We start from the raw sequence: 24,268 nt of genomic DNA, 5'->3' as shown, positions 1-24,268 counted from the left end.
CTACTTGATTCTCCCCAGCTCTGTGATTAAAAGCATTTGCCACCATGTCTGTACTTAAAAAAAAAAAATGTGGGTTCTAGGGATGAGCTCTGGTTCTTGCAATAATATTTTTTTTCTTCTTTTTTAATTAGGTGTTTTCTTCATTTACATTTCAAGTGCTATCCCAAAAGTCCCCTATACCCTCCCCCACCCTGCTCCCATGATTATGATTATGATTATGATTATTATTTTGAGACAAGGCTTCTCTGTATAGCCCTGGCTGTCCTGGAACTTGCTCTGAAGATCAGGCTGGCCTTGAACTCACAGAGATTAACCTGCCTCTGACTCTGGAGTGCTGGGATTGAAGGTGTGCGCCACCACAGCCAGGTCCTACTATTATCTTTTAAAGATCATATCGTCAGGAAATTATCATGTGCATTGGCGTGGTGGGTGCAGCAGGCTCCCCGTGCTCACTTCCATGGATAACCTGAACACAGCCTCACACTCCTGATCCTGCTGTCTGTATTCAAGGCCCACAACAGAAAGCATAACAAGATGGCATCTTACCTTAATTACCTTGTCAGTTCCAGAAGTCAGTAACCATCCCCTGGTTGCATCGAAATGCACATGCACAATGTTATGCTTACTGTCATGGAAGGTGGCTGTGGGGGCGCGTCTGCAAGGAGCAAGACGAGAGTAAGGGGCAGGCACATGGATGACAGCGGTCCAGGACAACCTGAGATTCAGCCTAATGGCTGACGACTGCTTCGCTGTTAGAAATGGTCTTGCTTTCACTCCTTGGTGATCTGTTATATGATGCGGCTACTGCTTTTGCATGCGTGCTTGCCTGTGTCTGTTAGTGTGAGTATAAGTACACAAGTAGAGATCAGATGACAACTCTCCGAGTCGCTTCTCTCCTGTTAACTTGTGGGATCCAGAGGCTGAACTCATGTTGTCAGCCTAGGTATAAGAGCCTCTACTCACTGACCCATCTCACTGGCTCGGAGGTAAAATGATTCTTCTGGCCTCCAGAATAGAAAAGATGAAAACCCCCAGTTCCTTCAGGAAACGACATCCAGGAACATCTCTACCTATGCTCTGGGGAAGTCTTTAAAGGCCACGGTACCTTTGCCAAGTCTGTGCTTTGGAGGGGGGAATATACTCTGGCTGGCCTATTTCTTTTTTAAAGGTGTGGTTGTTAAAATGACACCACTGAAGGCCATCTATGTTGTCTTCTCTTTCCCACTGGTGTAACTGCAAACAGAAGTTTTTAAAATGGTATTCTAAAGCTTCCATAAGCAACATATACATGTATATATGCGTATATGTATATATCAAGCCATATAAGTATCTTAATACACATACAGCATTGCCTGTTTTGTGCTCTTTGGCCTATGGCTTTGCTGTCAATTTTAGTAAGACCCATTGGCTGCCTTGACACTCTAGAGGCAAGGGCTAGCGTGCTTGCCAGAGAAGAGGCAGAAGACCAGAGGTGGAGCTGGGCAGGCCAAGCAGGCCCCCCTCATCATGGTTCAGGGTCTCTATACTGCTGTGAGCTCTCAGAAGATGGCTGTCTCTTCACTATAGTAGAAGCTACAGGAAAGACTTTCAGTAGTAAAATGATCACTGTAAATGATTTCAGCTTAACTTGAAATGTCTTAGACTCAGCTCTGACTTGATAAGATGAAGATTCTAAGGCCCCCTGCAGTTTTCTCCAATGATCAGAACTCTCATTAATCTCATGTCCTCAAGAGGCAAATAATCAGTGCACATGAACAACCACTTTGGCAAGGACATCTTGATGTATATCTAACAGGGTGACGTGATCAGACTGTACTACAAAGTGCTGGGAGGACTGGGGACTGGTTATCTACCAGCACCCACTGGCAGCACATTGTTTCTGCGCCAGTGTCTGGGGTAGTTTTCAATTCTTACAGAGTTGCTTGTTCCAAATTAGAGCTAAGATCTCAGGACACCAGGCAGAATGCACCAGCACAGAGGAGGGCATCTGGGACTATTTCCATCTTGGGGAAACGGGTTTTGTTCTTCCTGGAAACTAACAACTGCTGGAGCCCTTGACTGATCCAACATCTGTAAAGACACCAGGCTGGGCACCAAGGTGATTGGCCTTGGCTCCCCTGGAGGTTCTCAGTGAGAGAGCCAGCAGCTTTGCTGTCACGCATCTGCTTAGACACATGCCCTGCGATTATTAAGAGCCCAGCAGGGAGTTCTTTGAGCACATTCCCTCTTCACCAGCCTCTCATAACCACAGGGATGTCTTGTGGTATAGGAGCTATACTGTACCCCAGCAAGCCAGGCAGGTGGAATTTCTCTGGAGGAATTCTCAGGCTGGGCTTTGTCCATAACCCGGAGGGTGCAGGGCGTGGGACTTACTCTTCATCTGTGATGGCCTCGTGGCAGCTGTCGCAGACCCGCACTTCAAACTCAAAGCCCATGAGTGGGATGGAAGAGCGCTTGGAGCTACACTTGCCGCACACGGCCTTCCCACACTTCCGGCAGTGGTGCTGGGAGAAAAGGGAAACAGGAGGCCATAGCACTGGCTGCAGGCCTGGCACACTCGAAAACTAACTGCTCTTGGGTAAGACACCAGGTCAGAGTGCCCAGAGCTGGCCATAATAGCACTGTCTTACAGTCCCAGCATAGGAGGCTGGTGCCAGGTGATCAAGTATTTGTAGACAAACTGGGACTTATTGTGTCTTAGGTAGAAGGAAGGGCTTAGTTTATATTTGATGAAGAATATTTAACATGATAGACTGTACTGTAAAGTGCTAAAAGGACTAGAGTGCAGTTATCCCAGAAACTCACTTAATACATACATATACATGATAGACACCATACCACACTATACACCGTACACACACACACAACGCACAGCAGACTACAATACAACAGTGTCCCAGAAGCCACCAAGGGCACGCCAGATTACTACTCCCTTTGACTTTGGTCTTGGTCAGAGTGGGCACTTGTGGGAAGCATGCCTCCCCTCTTCTGTTCCCCATTCTCCATTCTCTTTAACACCATTGCTGTGAGCTATACAGCGGAGACACCCAGTGGCCGGGTCTTTGTCTGTGGCTTTAGCAGTGTTCAACCTAGGTGACCTAACGTTTGATTTCCACAGGGAAGACCAAACCAGACCATAGAATCAGAGTTTGAAAATGCTGTTATAAAACAGACCTTAAACCACTGAGACCACGTCAGAAGGAGGGAAAGTGACTAATTACGAAGTAAACATGCTCATATAATTTCATGGTTGGGAACTAACATGAGCTAATGTGACACCTCTAATGTTCAGGTGTCGCCCATTTGTGTTTTAAAACTACTTACAGCAAACCACTAGGAAGCCCCATCTACTAGGGAGGGGCTGCAGTAGACAGGGGGTGTCACAGGTGTGAAATCAGTTACTCTGTAACAGCTCCCACGAGGACAAGGGATACTACTTCCACAACTACACAGTCAAATCCCTTCCAAATAACAACTTTATAGAGCACATGTCACCAACCTGTCTTAGTCCAATTTTCTTACTGTCCCACATTTGCTTGAAGTTCCAGAAGAAAGGCTGGTCACACTTTTGGCAGGAGTCACTGTCCAACCACTCAGGGGTCTTGACAAATAAAGCACAGAGCAGGTCACAGTGAGAAGTGGCAAAGGAGCCACGGGCACTGCTAAAACTTCCACACTCGTCAGAAACAGCTGATTCCACAGCAGACATAAACATAGTTAAGGAAGGTCTGTTAATTGTCAGGCCCTGAGGAAGGGACATAGTGGTGGCTAAACAGAACCTTGAATCATAGAGATTATCGTTTGCCTGGGAAGATGTCATGAAAAAATTATTAGTAATCAAAGTGTCTAAGAGTTTAAAAGCCTAAGGGATGCAGAGTGCTCTGGTAAGGTTAACAGAAACTCTGACGGGCTAGGGGTTGGTAAGGTAAGACCAGAGGCTCTGACATAGGCGTGGGTGGGTGTGGGTGTGGGTGTGGAGGGGTGTCTCTGAGGAGGGCAAGTCAGCTGAAGAAGGAAGGGAGGAGAGTCAGGGCAAGGAGGATCTGAGCAGGCTCCTGACCTCCATGCTGAGATATTCAGTCCCTATTTTCAAAATTACATACTATGATGTCTAATTGCACTACATATATATATATATACACACACATATATATATATATATGTATATATGTATGTATGTATATATATATATATGCAATCTCACCATAAGTAGTCTACATAAGTCAGACAGGCTTTAAAAGCATGTTCTGCTTAAAAATATTCCTTAGCAGATCTTATATGGGTGTGTGCTGTGGACATGTCATATGTGTACATACACATACATGCTTGGTGCTTGAGTATGTGTGAATGCTGTATTGGGGATTGAGCCTAGGATCTCATACATGTTAAGTAAGCACTCTGCCACTGAGCTATAGCAGGTTGGGGAAGAACTCAAAAGTGGTTCTGAGACAGAAAGTGGAGACAGAACTGGACCTGTGGTACAACAGTATTTCCATAAATTTCCATACACATTTATATACATTCACACATACACACATACCTCTCACACATATACTACACATAACCATATAGATATACATGTACCATACAAACTCATATACATACATATGCATGCAGTCATAAACTCACACATACACAACTAACACACATACCACTTATTAACACACATACACTATAATATTCATATATATACACATATACATGCTACATATAAACCACACACTCACATGTTTCACACATATATCAACTCATTCATATATATATATATATATATATATATATACACACACACAAACACACACACACACACACACACACACACACACACACACATATAGAGACACACATCTCATACATAGACCATGTACTCTCATACAAACACACACATATACCACGCACACTCATATACATATATAGCCACACTATACATAATCATATACAAACATAACACATACATCATACACACAAATATACATATACATAAACACACATACACACATATTATATATATGTATACATATATATATATACACACACATACCACCCTCCCCAACACACGTACACCCTCCCCACTCACACATACCCACCACACACATGCGCCATATACTCATATACCACATACGTACTCACACATCTGCTGTACATATGCATCACACATGCCACACACACCTTCACACATACACCCACACACATCCTGGTGTCTATGGTGAGGGGATTCAGGGAAAAAAATACATTTAATAAAATCCCGTTTTGTAAGTGTAGAGAAAACCAGAAGGAAGGGTGTTTGCCAACATGGAGAGTCCTTGTTAGGTTACAGATTTTGTAAATATGATGGTATCCTGAGTCACAGACCCGTTCTTTATTTGTTAATGAACATTTTCTGACTTACTCAGCAGGGTCCTCCCTCTCTGGCCCCCAACCTGAAGCTCCTACCTGACTGTTCTACTTTCCCATCAAGCACCAACTCACTCACCACTCACCCGCTCTTACTCCTGGTGCGTCTCCGCCTGCAAAGCCCATGAACTTCCCAGTAATAGCATGTGCAGGCCCCACTGCACCCATCCCTGACAGCCAGTCATAACATGCCTTCCAAAATACCCAGCATTGACATTCTCTCTTACGAGTGTTGATTGGGATTTCATTAATTATACCATTTAATAGTCCTCGGAACTTTCTAGAAAGTCTGTCAGCAGCACTTCAGGTTAGAACAAACTTTGTTCTTGTTAGTACCCCACAGCCTCTGCCATAATAACTAGGAAGCAATTCCCAGAGGCTTATAAAGTACAGTGTTTGCAAAAGATGGATGGAATCGTTCCCATTGCTCATCAACGCTTCCAAATTAACAAGATCTTAAACCCATCGACAAGTGCTGAATGTTCATATATATGCATGTCAAAATGGCTCAAAGCTGGCTCCCAAATGCCTACTTTCATCTTTGGAAACAACACTGTTATATTCCTTTGGGTTTGTTCTTCCTTTTTTTTTTTTTTTTTTTTTTTAAAAAGCACACAACAGCTAAACTTGACTATCCCTAACTCAAAGCATGCCAGGACACAATCTCTAGCTCTAGCGGGACTGCTGAACATGACCAGCACAGGCTATAATGACCCTCTGTCGGGATATGGATGGTGCCCAGTACAGTTTTCAAAAGCAATACTCTACACTTCTTTGCCTCCTACTAGTAACGATTATTTTAATTAGTTGCTAATAGAACTCCTGTGGTTTTACGGTCCCACACAATACAGCTGTAATCTTCCTAAGCATTTAGTTCCTGGCATTTGAGGGATACACTGTGGCTAACTCCAGTGACTCTCTTGGGACAAGGCTGGGTGAGGGGATGGAAAAACCCTTTTGTCTCTATAAAGTGTGCTTTTCTCTTTAAATCTCACACTCTGTAGGAATGCTGACTACCAAAGGGAAAGTTTACCCAAAATAATTCCAGGTCAATAGAGAATGGTTAACTTCAAAATATTTGTTCAGGGAATATTCAGTAAACAGTTGTTAAAATGCTTAGAGACTAAAACCAAGACTAATTTTAAAAGGTGTTATGGTAAAATTTAAATCTGTGCTTAAGAAGACAAAGTCTCATATCTGGGGGCTGTTTAGACTATGACAGTCACAAGAATATGTATTTCCATTAAAACCACACTAAGGGCTCTTCTTCCTTGGGGTTTCTAACATAAGACACAATGTATCTTATTTCATGGTTTATTCACTATAGAAATAACCAGGAGGGGAGCAAAGGCAGATCTGCAGGCTTCACCTACCTCCTGCCTTTCCACATCCATGTTCCAGACGACAATGCCACCGTCACCGCCACATGAGATGAGCTGTCGTGTGTGCTGTGCATAGGAGAGGGCCTGGACTTTGTCACTGTGAAAAAAACCAAGGGTTGGGGTCATTTGGGGGAAGCAAGTAACAGGCTCCACAGCAGACACCATCAAAGCCGTCAATAGCCAGACAATACCAACCAGTAGCTAGGGATGTTTACAGGCCCTTCGACGTGCTAATGGTCAGACCTATCAGATGTTGCCTTTGCCTTCCCAAGCCCAGGAGGAAGTACTTTTAGTCAGTTACCAGCAGTTACATAAGAAATGATTGCTGACTTCAGTGTAGTCTTCTAATCCTCCCTTAGGTGCATTCCGTGTTGCAGGGGAGACTGGGGCACTTGCTTCGCTAGTCTCTGAAATGCTTGCCATAAGGCAGCTCTCAGCTGTCTCTAGCCTCCCTCCTCCCGACTTTCTCCATGAAATATCAGTTAGTTATCTTGGTAACGATTACAATTAAAATAAGTAATTAAGGGGCTGGAGCAATGGATTTGATTCCCAGTACCCACATCGTGGCTCACATCCACCTGTGTCTGCAGGGGACTCAATGCCCTCTTCTGGCCCACACAAGCAGCAGGCATACATATTATGCAGAGATAAACAGGTAGGTAACATATTCATATATATACAATTAAAATGTGAGTAATTAAGACTATGCCAGCTGGTCTGGTCAGCTATGGTAATGCAGACTTGTAATTCAACACTGGAGAAGCAGAGGTGCTAAGATCTAAGTCCAGTGGCCCAGGCTCTCTCCTTACTTTTTACAATACACTTGAAGAAACCAAAGAGCCTTGGTTTAAAACACTGATACAATATTTACTTTATTTTTACATTAAAATGAGAATAATTCCAGCACTTAGGAGGCAGAGGCAGGCGGATCTCTGAGTTCGAGGCCAGCCTGGTCTACAGAGTAAGTTCCAGGACAGCCAGGACTACACAGAGAAACCCTGTCTTGAAAAAACAAAAAAACAAAACAAAAATAAAATAAAATGAGAATAAAACAGATTGATTTGAAAACTACAGTGAAGAATCCATTCCACATGGACATTATACATATTATATGGAAAAACCATAAAGATCTGGCCCTTCACCTTAAAAAGAGATACTACATCCAATTTTATTCATGTTACTATACACAACTGCAGTACATGTTACTACATATAACTGCAGTACATGTTACGACACACACTGCGTTCCATGTTACTATTTATTTGTAGAGTCGAGGTCTGTGCTGGGGCTGGTAGCAGAATGCTACTAGTATATGGCTCTAGGTTCAAAACCCAACATCACAAAAAGAAAAAAGAAAAAAGATCCAGGCATAGTGGCTCATACTGGTAATCATAGCACTGGGAGGTTGAGGCAGGAGAACTGCAATGAGTTTGTGGCTGGAATGGGCTATACCAAGTTCCAAGGCAGTCTGGGCTATCTTGTGAGACCATTCGACATATCAGTCATTAAGCCCTTAAATCTCTATAGGCTATAAGTATCCTTCCCGTTACTCTCATGTCTGTCTTCTACAAAGGATGGCTTGAGAGCTTCAAGAAAGATATTGTATCCACCAGGACTTTAAAACACTATCATTGTGAAGAAGGACCCTTGGTCACAGGCTACCGAGTGTTTAGACTGTGCATTGGACTAAGCAGGATTCCCCTAAACTGTGGGAACTCACTTTGCTCCAGTTACAGATGGTACCATGAATAGGCATGACTAAGCCAGGATACAGGAGAAGGCAACTTGCAGCTTACTCATGGAACAAGAAGTAGGCGTGTTGCTTAGAATCCTTTAGATGTTTTAATATTTTATTTTTCCGATATATAATGATGCCTTTCCTCTTCCTGTAAGCCATGTCTAACCTACAGCATAGTAAATTCTACTTTCATCATCTAAATTAAAACATTTAAAAACAGCCAATCTCACACCAACCACAACTCCAAGCTGTTAAGACTTCCCTTAATTTCCATGATAATAGTTATTCAATGAGTTCTACAATTGATTCACAGGGAATGGGAGATGGATCAATCAGTAAACTACTTATACACAAACATGAGGCCCTGAGTTTGGGTCCCCAATGGTCCCATGTAAAGCTAAGCAAGCCTCCCAGAGCTGAGGAGGCAGAGATGATAAGCTGTGAGCTTGCACACTTTTCTGGGTTATTTGATTTTACAGGGTCTGTATTAATAGAGTACATCTGACCACTATTTTACAACCCTGTATCATAGAAAACTGATGGTACCAAAATCTTGCCCAGTGAAGATACCGCTATCCCCAGTCCTGACCACGCCATGAAGAAGCCAGCTGTGCATCCACATACAAATTAACTTCAGCATTCTGTGTGTGTGTAGCTGTGGAAGGGGTGTGCATACAGGGGTTAGAGGTCAGCCTTGGGTACCATGGCTACGATGTTTACTGTGTAAGCCTTTCTGCTGTTGTTATTTAAGGCCCCACTGACCGGGCATTGCTGCCACATCTCTCTGCTTCAGCGGCACTGTGATGACGAGAACATACTGCTATGCCCAGCTTTTTACAGCATCCCAGTGACCAAACTCAGGTCTCACATGTGCGTGGCCAGCACTTTCCTGACCGAGCTGTTTCCCCAGCCTCACTTTAGCTCTGTCTACTGCTGTGAATAGATTTCCCTTTGAACTACTTGTAATGTCCAAGTACATCTCTTATTAACTAATGACTAATATAAAATAATTCACATTGATTTGAAAAGTCATGCTTTAAAAAGTATGGGGTACCTCCATTCTGACATTCAAGGGAAAGGGGGAGACTCTATCCTTTAGCCAGCTGAACAGACTTGAAACCATGCTTGTACCACATTTCATTTGTTAAGGCAGTGGCTCTCCACTTTCCTGATGCTGTGACCCTTTAATACAGTTCCTCATGTTGTGCTGACCCCCAAACATACCATTATTTTTGTTGTTACTTCATAACTGTAATTTTACTATTGTTATGAATCACAATGTGAATGTCTGTGTTTCCTAATGGTTTTAGGTGATCCCTGTGTTAGGGTTGCTTAACCTTCAAAGGAGTTTTGAGCCTAGGTTGAGAAGCACTGTGTTCAGGCATCCTGATACATACATCAATGATCCTGTGAAGCCAGAAGGTCCTTCAGAAGCAAGTGTCTCACCACTCACAGCTGGAGGCTGCACTCAGGGACAGTGTATTCCGAGGCTCCAGGACTGTTACTCTTCCATCAGGCTTTGTAATAATCTGCTTTGGCATTTCCTAATTTAAGTCTTGACAACTTAACTGCCTCATGGCTAAAAACTAGGCGAGGGCACGAACAGACACCGCCTTAACTCCATGTTTCATCTGCTATCTCGTTCTCAGGCTGGATGTGGTCTTTAGAAAGTCTGTCTTACTGATGGAGATGGTTTTTTGAGAATAGTGTGGTGTCAGCTGATTCCATCACTGTGTGTACAGACCTCAAGGGTATAGCCTAGGCGCACACTTTGGCTGCATCGGATACAAGCCTGTCTAGCTTGTCACTGGGCTGAATCCTACTGCGGCTTCTTATACGACGCCATCTGCATGTTTAAGACACTTCTAAGCCGGGCGTGGTGGCGCACGCCTTTAATCCCAGCACTTGGGAGGCAGAGGCAGGTGGAGGCAGGTGGATTTCTGAGTTCGAGGCCAGCCTGGTCTACAAAATGAGTTCCAGGACAGCCAGGGCTATACAGAGAAACCCTGTCTCGAAAAACCAAAAAAAAAAAAAAAAAAAAAAAAAAGACACTTCTAAACTTCTTCAGCCCCTTGTGTCCTTACAAGACCAGTGGTTAGCTACCTCAGGAGGTTGGTGAGAAGCAGCAGAGCAAAAGGCATGTGGCACTGTCTCAATGGCGAGAGGCCCATGCTAGCTTGCTTCCCAGTCCCTAAGGTTAGTTACACCCCTGATTTGCATTAATTCTGGGGCACTAGACATCCTGGGGCAGGGAAGGAAAACCAGGAATTGTTAAGGAAGAGGCAATCTCGAGCTTAAGCTGAGAAGAAACACCACATCTCCAGAGTAAGCAGCTGTCACGCACTTGTTACCGTCCACCCTCACAGTTGTCACGCCTGGCTATATGCTTGCTGGCCAACACAAGGCCAACTGGTCTAACCCAACTATGTAGGGCAGGTTGGAATCAGGTGTTGGTCGAATTTTACAATATAGTATGCATGGTATCAACTCTGCCCTCCTCCAGCCGCCAGGAAGCCTGGACTGTACAGATTTTACAGGCTTCCTCGCTTGTACGCTATAATGTCTTACCTCACTGTCAAACACTCACTTACACTCTCTGTGGTCTTATTTATTTATTTTTTTGCTTTTTATTTACTCGCAGCCATTTTCCCCTTGAGAGTTCAGAAGCACTCCCACTGGCTTGAGGCAGCTATAGCTCCCTGCCTTGTGCACATGGACTCAAGGTGGCTGTTACCATGTTCCTATCCTGCACCTTCTGGTGCAGAGGTTCTGCCAGCATCCTGCCCTGTGCCTTTGCTCTGCCTCAGCTGGGAGGCTGCTGAGAGACATCATGGAGGACTAGCAGCAGCCTTACTTGTGTCCTTGGAGTTCGATGGCCGTGCCTTTTCTCCCACCGATGTCCCACATGATGACAGAGTGATCGGAACTGCCTGAGAATAGCACGCGCTGCACCGGGTCCCAGCAGAGTGCTGTCACCCCTCCTAAGAGAACAGACACAGCCAGGTGTTAGCCACAGAACAACAGCCTTGCCACAAAATGGGAGCGTGAAGGTATCAGGACCCACACAGTCCCTGAACAAAAGCATTTGTTAAATGAGTGGGTGAGAAAGCCCCAGAAAGGAAAAACTGCTCCCTAAAATAAAAAGCCAAATCTTTAAGCATCTACATCCATTGTAATGTATCATAAAATCAGTACTCCCCACCAGGGGACAACTCACTGGTGCAATCCTACGAAGGGAAAGACCACACTATTTGAAAGTCTTAACTGTTTTCTTAACTAGTACCTGCTCTTAGCCTGGCAATAACAAATGGGAAGAAAACGAGAATTCAAATGCTCAATTAGATCTCTTCCTTTCTTGACATATAGTAACTACATATTTATGGGGTACAGTGTGATGTTTTAACTTATGTATACATCATCTAAGGCGCAAACCAAAGGAGTAGTTAGTATATTCATCTCATCAAACATTCATCAGTGATGGTATTCTCAAAACCCTTCCCAGCTATTTTGGGGATATACAATACTGTCCTGTTAATAACAGTTACCCTATGTGCAACAAAACACCAGAATTTACTCTTCTTCTTTTTTTTTGAGACAGGGTTTCTCTATATAGCCCTGGCTGTCCTGGAACTCACTCTGTAGACCAGGCTGGCCTCGAACTCAGAAATCCGCCTGCCTCTGCCTCCTGAGTGCTGGGATTAAAGGCGTGTGCCACCACGCCCGGCTGAATTTACTCTTCTTAACCACAACTTAGCCACTGACCAACTGGGGACCACTGCTCTATCCATTACTTCTATGAGGCCAACTTCTTAAAATTCCATGTGAGATCATGTGGTATTTCTTCCTGTGTCTGGCTTATTTCACTTAACATAATGTCATCTAGCTCATCCAATGTGGTTGACAAATTTCATCCATTTATACACTGCATGATAGCTCCATCATGTGTGTACATTAACATTTCCTTTATGCATTCATCATACATTAGGTTGTCTGTTCTCATTTCTTAGTGATATGAGGTGTGAGGAACTCTACAACAAAAGGGGCAACTATGCTTGGTATATAGGCTCCATTTTATTTAAATATAACCCTAGTAGCCTAGTAAATTTTCTTTTTTGTTCATTTGTTTTGAGACAGGGTGTTACTATGTAGCCTATCCTGGCCTCAATCTTTTGGTGATCCTCCTGCCTCTGGGGCCTGCATTCTAGGATTATAGGCATGTGCCATTGTGCCTAGAAGTAAACTTTAATTTTCTGAAGACCCTCCCTAATGCCTTCTATAAAGGCTGAAACAATCTACAATTCTCCTACCAGTGTGCAATGCCCTTCCCCACTGCTACCCTGCTCGCTCCTATTTATGAATACCGTTTGTCTTAGCTAACGCTTCTGTTGTTGTGATACACCAACATGACCATGACCTAAAAGCAAAATGGGAAGGGGTGGGCTCTACCATCTTCCACGTCCAGCTAATGGTCCATCATTGAGGGAAGTCAGGACAGGACTCAAAACTTGGCAGGAATCTGGAGGCAGAAACTGAAGCAGAAATCATGGAGGAGGGCTTGCTCACTGACCTGCACCTCATGGCTTGCTTAGTAAGTCTGTTTTCTTATAGCATAAAAAGTCTCCAGCAGAGGGGTGGCATTGCACACAATGAGCAGGACCCTCCCACATTAATAACCAATCAAGAAAATGAACCACAGGTCAATCTGGTGTGGGCATTTTCTCAATTGAGACTTTTTCAAAACAACTCTGGCTTGTGTGAGGCTGACATCACACTAGGCCAGCACACCATTCTACCAGCAGGAAGATGACACTGGTTAATTGCACGTCTTTATTTGAGAATACTGTGATGTGTTTTTATATTTGAGTATTAGGTATAATTAGGGACAACATCAGAGGTAGAAATTTGGGACTTCAAGGTTCCAAATGCTTTATAAATCAATTATATTCTAAATGCTAGTATCCTTGTCCTATGTAGCTTTAACTGTCTACTTGACACAGCCTAGAACAGTGGTTCTCAACCTGTGAATCATGACCCTTTTGGGGTCAAATGACCCTTTCATAGGGGTAGCTTATCAGATATCCTGCGTATCAGATTATTTATATTATAATTCATAACAGTAGCAAGATTAGAGTTATTAAGTAGCAACAAAAATAATTTTATGGTTGGGGTCACCACAGCATGAGGAACTGTATTAAAGGGTCACAGCATTAGGAAGTTGAGAAACACTGGTCTAGAGTCATCTGAGAGGAGAGACACCTCAAGTGAAGGTTGTCTAGATTGAACTGGTGCGTGGGCATGTCAGTGGGGGAGTCTCTGGTTTGTTGAAGCAGGGGACCTAGCCCATGGTGGGTGACACTATCTCAGGACGACCTGACTAGAGATAGTGCTGACCATGAGTCAGTAAGCAAGCCAGCAAGCAAGCAAGCCAGCAAGCAGCCCTGCTCCATTGTTTCTGCTTCAGACTTATGCTTGGGTTCCTGCCCTGACTTCCTTCAATGATGGACTGTGACCTGAATCTAACCTAAATAAACACTTTCCTCTCATAAGTCAGTGTTTTAGCAACAGAGAGGAAACTAGCCACCCCTCACGTATGAAGAGGGGATGATGGAACCACTGGGATATTGTATGAGAATGGACTGGATCAATTACGTAGGACTACGCGGTAGGTGCTCTAGTGTGGCTACCTAATAGTATGACAGTTTCTTCTCCAGCAATCTCCTGACAAATCAAATTCCTCAAATACGGACACAGAAATAAATTTTCTATATAAAATGAACACATAGCCAACAAATACCTAGGAATGTCAGAAACACTCATTTTTCAATAATATTACTAAAAAATACTTGGAGAAGATTAAATAGCTTCATGTTTTTTGGACGCTGACACTTTAAAAGTGGCCATCTTGCTTTAATAAGGTCTTGTGCCTTGGAGGCATCTAGGAAAGTTTGCTAACTGTCCCAAAAGACTCTTAAGATCACAGAAAGTCCCTTTGCACTCATTGCTGTGGGTTTGCTAACCAGCCTCTCCCCCACTGCACTGCATTCTGCTTGCATACAGCCCTGTTCACGATTAACCTCAGTTCCCCCAGCAACGTGTGGTCAACCACATCCTCGCCCTTACCCACTCCGTCTTCCCCCTACAGCAGCCAAGCACAGGCCAGGGCAGGATGCAGTGCAAATGAATGAAAGTACAAAACAGTTCTCTAGCCCACAGCAAGCCTCACCTAAATCCCAGGTCCTTCCCGTCAGCGCGCTCATGGCTCACAGACTATCTTCCCCTAGAGTGGCTATTACTTCATAGACCAGAGACTCCGAGAGGCCAGAGCCTGGGCTTGTCCATGGTGTCCTCAGTATAAACAACCCGGCCTGGATTGCACAGATATTCAGTACGCATCGGCAGATGAGCCAGCAGCTGAATAACAGGGAGTGGAAATGAACGCCCTTGGCTGTCTTCCCAGCAGATGAGGCAGGGCCGAGACACCTTCCCTTGAGGAAGCAGTGTTGCTGACGTGAGGCCTTCACCCAGTTGACCCTTTCAGTATTAGATGCCAGGGAATATGAAGAGGCCTCTTCACTAGTGAAGCCACTACACTCAGGAAAACAAGGCAGTGACAGATTTTTTTTATTTCCTATAAAACGTGAAGATGAGCAGCTCAGATTCTTAAACTACAACAGATTTAGACCACTGTGGGCACTGTGAGAAAGAATGGCTTGAAAAGATTCATCAACAGAGACTCAGTGGATGATGGACTCTTCATGAAGCTAGGTAACTACAGAAACACTTCCCTGAACTATTGTATGCTTAACAGCGGAGGAAACTAGCAGGGATGCAGTCAGGGGCAGAACACCTGCCTAGCATGCACACAGCCCACAGAGCAAACTCTAGCAGTGCAAAACAAACACAAAACACCGCAAGGGTTAAAATGGTAAAATCTGTGTTACACAGATTTTTAAAAAGATTTATTTTTATTTATATAAGTACACTGTAGCTGTCTTCAGATACACCAGAAGAGGGCATCAGAACCCCTTACTGATGGTTTTGAGCCACCACGTGGTTGCTGGGAATTGAACTCAGGGCCTTGGAAGAGCAGTCAGTGCTCTTAACCCCTGAGCCATCTCTCCAGCCCATGTTACACATGTTTTATGAATATAATTGTTACTGGTGGAGTCATATCCTATACCATGCATGCATGTTGCATTATTGCTTACTTACTGGATTTACCTAAATGCTATCTGAATATTTACATTTGTTTATATTAAACTGAATATTATAAATTTGCTAAAATAAGCATTTTAATAGCTATCCATATTTTTTCATTTTTTTCATCTTTTACAATGTACGTGAGTACCTTCATGCAGGTGCCTGTGGGGGCCACAAGGGGGTGCCAGATTCCTGAAGATGAAGTTACAGGTGTCATAGGCCTCTTACTGCGAGTGCTGAGATTCCAGCTCTAGTCCTCTTCGAGAGCAGCAGGCTTAGCTGCTGTGTAGACATCTCTCTGGCCTTTCTTTACTATTATTATTATTTTTTTTTAACAACAGGGCTCATGCTGGCCTCCAGCTCTGGCTAAGTAACTCCCCTGCTGTAGCCTCCTGGGTAGCTATGTAATGCCACCCCTTGCTCCACATTTTTATTGTTTCATAGACAAGAATGGCAAATGTAGAACTGGGCCAGAGGCTAAATGGTTTTAGAAACCTGATACCTGTTACCAAAATGCTTGTTTTGGTAATATTTTTGAGACATATACAAAAGCCTTGCAAAACTGAACTCAGAGTTAGAAGCTGCTGGGTCTGCCTTTGCCAAAGCGTGACAGGTAACTTCCTCACAGTAAGTTGGGCAGGCTAATAATTAGCTTACAGAGGGCCTGAGCCAGTACTCAGACCACAGTGCTTCTTAAATTAAAAAAAAAAAAATTCATCAAAGTCAGTACATTACACTCCAGGCTGAATTGAGGAGAACTTGTGAACTCCCCTTCTAGGGGCCCCTCTCTTCCTGTTTAAATTTATTAAATGTATGTGTGGGTGTTTTGTCTGCATATACACCATGTGCATGCCTGATGCCTATAAAGCCCAGAAGAGGGCATTGGATCTCTTGGAAGTAGAGTTACAGATGGCTGGGGATTGAACCTGGGTCCTCTGGAAGAGCAGTCAGCGCTCTTAACTGCTGAGCCATCTCCAGTGGTTAAGACCCGATCCACCTCCACTCCTTTAGGTGCCATTAACTCCACTGCCCTGCAAGCTTCTCTCCGACTGCACTAAAGAGGCTCCCTTACTGCTTGCAAGCAGCCCATGGGCTGTATCAGGGCTTCACGGCACTTCCGCCCACATAATCTTGATGAATTATCCGCAACTGTTTGTCTGATGGGATTCCAGGTTGGTCTGAAGGGGAGTAAAGGTAAGGATTACACTTCTTTTACTGACCTCAGAGAGCAAGCTGATGCTGGTCAGCTCAGGGGCAATCTACACACAGAGTCAGACCTCACAGAAAGATGGGTGCAAGTGCCCATTTAGCTAAAGCTAAAGTTCTCAATGTAACAGTTTGAAGACACACATTCACATAGGAATTTCTTGGCTTGCTCAGTTGCTTTTATTGTAGTCAACACTATTCCTTTGGATTCTCCTTAACAGTGAGTAAATAGGACTGAACCTGTGACCAGAAGGCTTTGATGGATTAAATTCAAACCCTCCTGTTTCTCATTTGTCCATGTTCATCAGAGCACTTCTTGGATTGGGCGTGGTGGTTCACACCAGTAATTCCAGCACACTTGGGAGGCAGAGGCAAGAGCATTGCTATGAGTTTGAGACTAGCCTGAGCTGTACAGTAAGACCTTACCTTACAAAGCTAAATTACACAAATAAAGAAGATGTTGCTGATGGTCAAACTTACAGTGGTCAAAATAGGATTTACCGATTTGTTCAGCTCAAATTTAGAGGTTTTTAGTAGAAGTGTGTATCAAGAAACTACTTTAAAAAAGAATCCTGATATTTGACTTTTAGCTCCAGGAAAAACAAAACAAAACCAGCAGAGGGGGCTAAGAACACAAAATTCCTTCCCCAGATCTCCACTGATATTGCTGTAGAGGTGGGCTGATCGTGCCCCAGTCCACATTCCCAGTTGACTTTCTACCCCAGTAGAGAACACACGGAGCCAATGGCCAGCGCTCCTCATCAGTCAGAACAACAGATCCAAGGCCAGGGCTCCCCATGAAGGAGAACAATGGGAACAATGCTCAGGGCTGCCCTGAAAGAAAAGAAAACCATGGAGCAAATGGCCATGGCTCCGCACGAAGAAGAATGTTGGGGTGAATGACAATGGCCCCATCTACAGACACCGAGGACCTCCTGAGACACGGATGGAAGAGACACCTCCTTACCCTAATGGATCTTACTTTGGTCTCTGTTTGATCGTTATTTAAAAGCCTCTTCTAGGATTGGTATCTGGCCAAATCTGGGACTGCACAGGCACAGAAGAGGAGGCCCCTACACAGGAAGAGCTTAACCCTGTAAACTGAGCCTTCAAGGTAGCTGTGCTGTGCCAACTGGTGCAGCTCCCTTCTGTACGAAGCACCTTGACTGCTACATTTGCTCTCACGTGAGATAACAACCTTCCTGAGCCATGCTATCTGCCTCAAAGATACTTCATGATAAAAATGAGATGAGACTGCTTCAAACTACGAGAAAGGTGAAGACCCAATACCCAAGTAGCACATAAGAGCAAGCATGCATAAAACACAACTCTCGGCCATATCTAGCCAAAACCATGGTGGTTAGAAACAGCTGCTCACCCCGTGGACTCAGCAATAAGAACTCAGGGGACCCAAGTGGCTTCTACAGAGGCCAATTCTGCCTAAATCAAATCTGGCTAGTTACCAGGCATATCCTTCCTGCAACCCCCTGCTCCAGGCCTCACCGACACTAGGCAAATACCCTACCCACTGAGGTACACTCATAGTCCCCACTGCGATGATTTTTCAACATCCTACATTTTATCTGCAATCTATCTATTCCCCTCCCCTACAGGAAAAGCCCATTTTAAGACATGGTTTCTGGAGCTGGGGAGATGGAGCAGCTAAGAGTGTAAGCTGCTTTTAAAGACCAGGATGTTGCAACTCCCGCTCCTGGGGATTGGATGACTGTTTCTTGGCTTCAAACTCATTGTTTTTTCAAGGACAGCTAAGTAAGTCCAGGATAAGCCTTAGGATCTAAAGTGACTATGGCTTTCTTACTGGCTACCTTGCCACAACTGGGTCCAGTCTTCCTTCAGACAGACAGGTGTGTCCTCAGAGGGGTGAGCAGCAGTGCCAGCACTCAGCAAAGGCTCTTTGATCTCTGTGCCCTGGTTGTGCCAGTGTTCTTCTGGGCACCCTCTTGCTCCTTCCCTAAGAATCCAGCTCTCACTCATTCCCAAGGATTTCCGGTCAAGCACCAGCTCCCCCGGATGGAGCCCTGGTGCTCCTTCCCATCCTCTGTCAGCAGCAGCATTGCAGCTCAGCCTGTCTCTCTCCCTCCGGACTGCGAGAGATTTGAGGACAACGATGCTTCTCTTTCTGACCAAGAGCATTCATTGAGATCAACTCCACAGAGCAAAGGGTCAGGAGAAGGGGAACTGAGGCAGACTTAGGGATTCTGAGAACAGCCAGAGGCAGAAGGCAAGCATGGAGGCAGAGTGTGCTATCCAACGACATGAATGAAGGCAGCAACGGCAGAGACAAGCGGCCACCATGGAAGATGCTGTCAAACTTTAAGCACGACAAAGTTTTAAACACATCCCAGCAGACCGTGGGTCACCTCAGGGAAAGCACCTCAAATGAGGTAACAGATACAAACCAGAGGTAAAGGGCTGGAAGGCAAATGGGAGCTGACACCTCTGGAGGAGCCGGGGGCATGGCATTCCTGTAAGAACTGCTGCTGCCGTGGGTGTGCAACAGTCCTTTTGCAATGGAAAGTGCTAGATGATCCCACTTACTTGGTCACACTCACAGAAAGAACCAAGGCTCCTGGAGGAGGGACTAACATCAAAGGGTAGAGGGCTGCAGCCTCACAAGGTGAAGCGTTTTGGGACGGATGCTGGTGATGGTGACACAATAATAGCAATGTACTTCACACCACCAAACTATTTAAAAATGGTTAAAATAGAACATTTTATGTTTTACAAATCATATAATTTAAGAATATATTATAAGAGTTATGGGAATTGCTACAGGAGGCTACAGAGAGGACAGAGAGGGCTTGAAAAATAAGTGTAATAATAAATGGAGAGATGCTAGTGCCCAAAGGAAGTCTATGTTGATGTGAGGATCCTGAGAATTAGCCTGGGCCCACAGGAAGGCTGGCTCCCATAAAGAAGTAAGAAGAGACAAAAGAAAGGTTTGTTTCGGTATGTAGCAGAGTACAGAACAGGCAGGTGGCTGGGATGGATGAGAAGAGGGTGTTAGGAGAAAGGCATCTGGCGTGTACTGAGCACAGGCAGAGGGAGAGTCGGCAGCTCTGTGCACGCGGCTGGGGAATCGCGCCCTGCAATGGTACTGATGGTCTAAATCTCAAGAGTGAGTGGCAGATGGGGCTTCTGCTTGCACAAGCAAAGAAAGACGGTAGTCAGTCTCAATCTTAGTACTCCAAGATCACCAAGACGGAAGACTGCTATCAACTGAAGACATAAGCACACCAGGGAACATGTGGCTAAGGAAGGAGGTACGGGGGGCCTTGAAACACAGATCAGATTCTGGGATCTGGTTACAGGCAGTTGTGTGTACTCTGCAGGAGTGGCAAGCACTCAAAAGTGCTGAGCCATCTCTCCAGTCCCCTCATTGCCCCACCCCTGGAAATCTCTTATAACTAAATGGACACTAATTTAGTTAAAAATACTTTCCCATCTACTTATATTTTCTATGACATGTAAATGGATTATTATCGCTACACTAAATCATGAGTTGTATTTTCCAAAAAGAAAAAAAAAAAACCCTCAAAACAAAACCACACCAACGCGTACTAACAATCAGGCAGTAACGTGTTTTCCCAAATCAACATCTTCTGGAGCTAATGCCACCCCAAACAGTGCCAGTGAAATATTAACTCCTGCCATCAATTCCCGCCTCTCCAGGGCTGTGGATGATTAGTGTGGATCCTGCAGGGGTGACCCCGAGCACACTAGTGATGTAAAGGCCATACAAAGGAGACCCTGGGTTGGAACCTAAAGGCCCTTTATGTAGTCTGGCTTCCCTCCTCCTCTGTCTGGGACGGGTGACTCTTTCGTGCACACTGACTTCTCCAAGAGTGACCGGGACAAGTGTCCTATCAGTCTTCTGGCTTTTGTGCCACTGTGACATGGTCTCAAGTCCTTCATCAGCACATCAGTTCTCCACAGCAACATGAAAACTAACTCTCAGCATTCTGAAGATAGAGTGGTTCCTCCTCTCTCTGAATCCCGGAGGAAAGCTTTTGGTTTTACTGAACCGCTTTACAGCCAGCTAAGTGCTTCGGATTCATCTGTAGTTTAGCCCAAGCCCGAGTTATCCTCTGCCACCTTCAAACATTTGGATGTTTGTCCTTTCCCATCTACTTATACTTTTATATGATGGAGCCTTGCCTGTGTGATCTTACCTGTGTGCCCTCTGAAGGATGTGAGCAGTGTGCAGTTTTCTTGTTCCAGTTTGAGGATGGTTACTTGGCCCGAGTGATCGCCAATAAACACATGACGGGTTTCAACATCAAATCTATCATGTAATCATTAAGGATTGCAAAGTGGGAATTTATGAGAGTTAAAAAAAAAACTATATTAGTTTAACCAGGCATGTGCAGTACCACCCTAGCAGAACTTGGAGATAGGTCCTGGAAGACATGAAGGATATACATATTGCTACACATTCAGACTCAATGTGACTAAGCTGTCACTTATCAGATTAACTTATAACATGACCACAACAAAAATATCAACGTGTTATTTGGAGCTAGGTATGTTCTTTCCAGCCAGGAGCAGGAAGATGAACAAAATATGTGACGCCAGTGGAAGTTCAGGGGTCAATTTAGAATGAGACTATCTAGAAAGCAAGGCCAGAGGCTTCCAGAAACACTGGCAACTGTTCCAAAGGAGGAATCAGAAGACATAGCACTGTCTACACAGGCGCAGTGGGTCGACACCCAACTTCAAACAGATCTTCTGCAAAAAGCAACCTGAACCTGGCATGCAGGCACTATACGCTGAGAACAGAAGATTTAGCACTATGAAGGATTATTAATTTCCAGAGCTAACTATATCTTTGTGATTATAAACAAATATTCCTTCATTTTAGAGGTTCATAAAGAAGTGTGTTTAGATAAAATGACATTAAGGTCTAGAATTTGCTCAGAAATATTGTAGCAAAAAGGAACAGAAGTATCAACAGCAGATGTGATCACAGACAAGTATCCATCAAAATGTTTTCTCGTGGTGGCACAGGCCTTTAATCCTAGCACTCAAGCAGAGGCAGAGAGGCAGACAGGCAGAGAGGCAGAGAGGCAGAGAGGCAGAGAGAGAGGTAGAGAGAGAGGGAGAGGCAGAGGGAGAGGGGCAAAGGGATCTCTGAGTTTGAGGCCAGCCTGAGGTCAAGTTCCAGGACAACAACATAGAGAGACCTTGTCTCAAAAAACAAAACCAAAACAAAACCACAAACAAACCATGGTCCCAAAAGAGACTCAGAGGAGTTGAAGCAAAATGACAGTACAACTGGATGCTGGAGTGCTTGACAATATCATTAAATGTGACATAAAGAAACTAAGATAAACTCAGTAGCTTTTTTAGAACTCTTGACCTGACTGGGAATAAACTCAAGAAATAATACTAACAGGAAGACATCTCATTGAACAGGGTGCCATTTTAGAGATAACCTCCAACAACTCTTAAAGAAAAAGCTAAAAAAATGAGGAGTCTAAAATTATTCTGAGAAAGCATAAAAAAAGATGGTCAAAACATGGTCAAATAATAAGATACTGACAGAGTAAGGTGAGTAAGAAAATTCCTGAACTAAAGACTAGCAAGTAAAATACAAAGAAAATATTCCCATTTCCTGTGACCTGCATGGACATTTAGGGAAGAGTTTGCTCCGGACTGTGCAGATGTGCAGAGAACCAGCTAGGAAATCTTAGTCATAAACTTCCAGCATCCTGTTCTCCCAGGACCTGGAACAAACCCCCTGGCCTTTCTGGGCTCCTAAGCCTTTGCTGCCTCATCTGGATCTGAGCACACCATTGCTAATTCAGATGCAGTACATGCAGGAGCTCGCTGAGTTCTGAGGGACAGTTCAGCTTAGATATTTTCTCCCTTCCCCCTCCTTCTTTACTGCTGTTATAATTCGTTATTTCTTGGAAACTGAGAGGTCACCTGGCCAGTCTCTTTGTCTCCATGGTCTCCTGGCTTGAGTTTTTGGTTATTGTCACTACTATTTTCTACTGAGAGGCCTGGAAGAAGTGAACATATGAATGTGGTCTGAACAGTGAACCTTGTTAACTCTGATAAATGACAGGTGGAGATGGGACAGTATTGTGTCATCTGTGGAGGCCTCCCTGTACAGCAGCTATCCTCTGCAAGACAAAGAGTAGGGCTTTCACCCTGCATTTATGCTGCTTCATCAGATATCCCTTTCCTTAACAAACACACAAGCAGAAAACTGTTAAAGAGTGGTAAGTGGCAGGAGGAAGGGAAGGAAACAGGTAGAGGTGGGATGGTAATAGTGTAGGGGTTTGCCTAATAATCTGTCATCTGACAGCCAAGTTCCAGGGAGTGAGTGGGGGGTGGACCCCCTAGCTTTGGAAGAATCTCATGGTTCTTCACTCAGACCACACCCTACCCCACCACCACCCCTTAGCAAAAGCATAGGACTGCCATGCCACCAATGTTTAACAGTGCAAAGATACTGAGGAGTAAGAATTGGCATTGTAGTTTGAAAACTGGAGTTATTAAAGGCAAATTTGGTGGGGCATGCACTTTTTGGAAGGTGCTGTGTGAACACACATACATACACACACATACACACAAAGTACACACACACACACACATACACACACACATTCAAACATGGGCTTCAAGTAACCAGTAACATGATTCTATCCTTAGTAAAGTGTCATAAAATGAAAGTGAACCTTAAACAAAGGTTAGTATGATCAAGGTGAGTTTCGTTAGAAAAGCCATCTGTGTCTTTGCTCACACTGGCTGGCTTGGCTAGGCAAGACACAAGATAAAAGGAAGACACACCATTACAGTGCCAGTGCTGCCAGGCTCTGTAAGCCGCAGGATGCTATGGGTTCTGGTATGGAGGAGCAGAGGGAGAAAAGCAGAAGTCCAAGGGAGGAGGCCTGGGGAGCAGCAGTGCTGTACTTACTACAGCGTGCTCTGCCTAGGCTTCAGCCGGCTCCTCTGAAGCACGAGGAAGGGTCTTCTGTGTTCATGTGGTGCTGCCCTGTCAAGGATAAGCCCCCCCCCCCCCCCCAACGATGTCTCTCCTCTCGCTAACTCTCCATCTTTACAACCTTCCACTGTGGCCATCTTGATCCCCCCCTCTTGCCCTTCCAGTGAGAACACAGCAGCAGCATTGCCTCTGTGTACCTATAAACAAACCTACTGCCACTCAGGTGTGAGGAAATTGCAGCACACTGTCATTTTGTTGGCAACTGACTGGATACTTTAGAAATACAGAGATAAACCAAAAGTAGGCCCCACTGTTCCTGCTTCTATGGACAGTGTCAGCTTCTATGTTCTCTCTGTCAGAAATGGGAGGATTCCA

At 44.5% G+C, this 24,268-nt stretch overlaps 1 protein-coding gene across 6 annotated transcripts in view; it reads right to left on the bottom strand.

Annotated features, from left to right (window-relative positions):
- Wdfy2 (WD repeat and FYVE domain containing 2) overlaps nt 1-24,268 on the bottom strand; it is a 123,849-nt gene that overhangs the window by 5,994 nt on the left and 93,587 nt on the right. For 2 of the 6 annotated variants that reach the window (XM_006519064.2, NM_175546.4), the window contains 6 exons: nt 21,114-21,226; nt 11,369-11,495; nt 6,768-6,873; nt 3,500-3,601; nt 2,374-2,504; nt 547-655 (listed from right to left, as the gene is read on the bottom strand). In XM_006519064.2, the coding sequence (XP_006519127.1) occupies nt 547-655; nt 2,374-2,504; nt 3,500-3,601; nt 6,768-6,873; nt 11,369-11,495; nt 21,114-21,226 (688 nt within the window). Of the gene's footprint in view, nt 1-546; nt 656-2,283; nt 2,505-3,499; nt 3,602-6,767; nt 6,874-11,368; nt 11,496-21,113; nt 21,227-24,268 lie in introns of those variants that run through there. The other 4 variants (XR_001781124.2, XR_003950859.1, XR_383185.4 and 1 more) reach the window with 4 other exon arrangements.

Source organism: Mus musculus, chromosome 14 (assembly GCF_000001635.26).
Source record: "Mus musculus strain C57BL/6J chromosome 14, GRCm38.p6 C57BL/6J".
Classification (NCBI taxonomy): Eukaryota; Metazoa; Chordata; class Mammalia; order Rodentia; family Muridae; genus Mus; species Mus musculus.
Note: the sequence above shows the minus strand (reverse complement) of the source record. Positions and strands in the feature narration are given on the sequence as shown.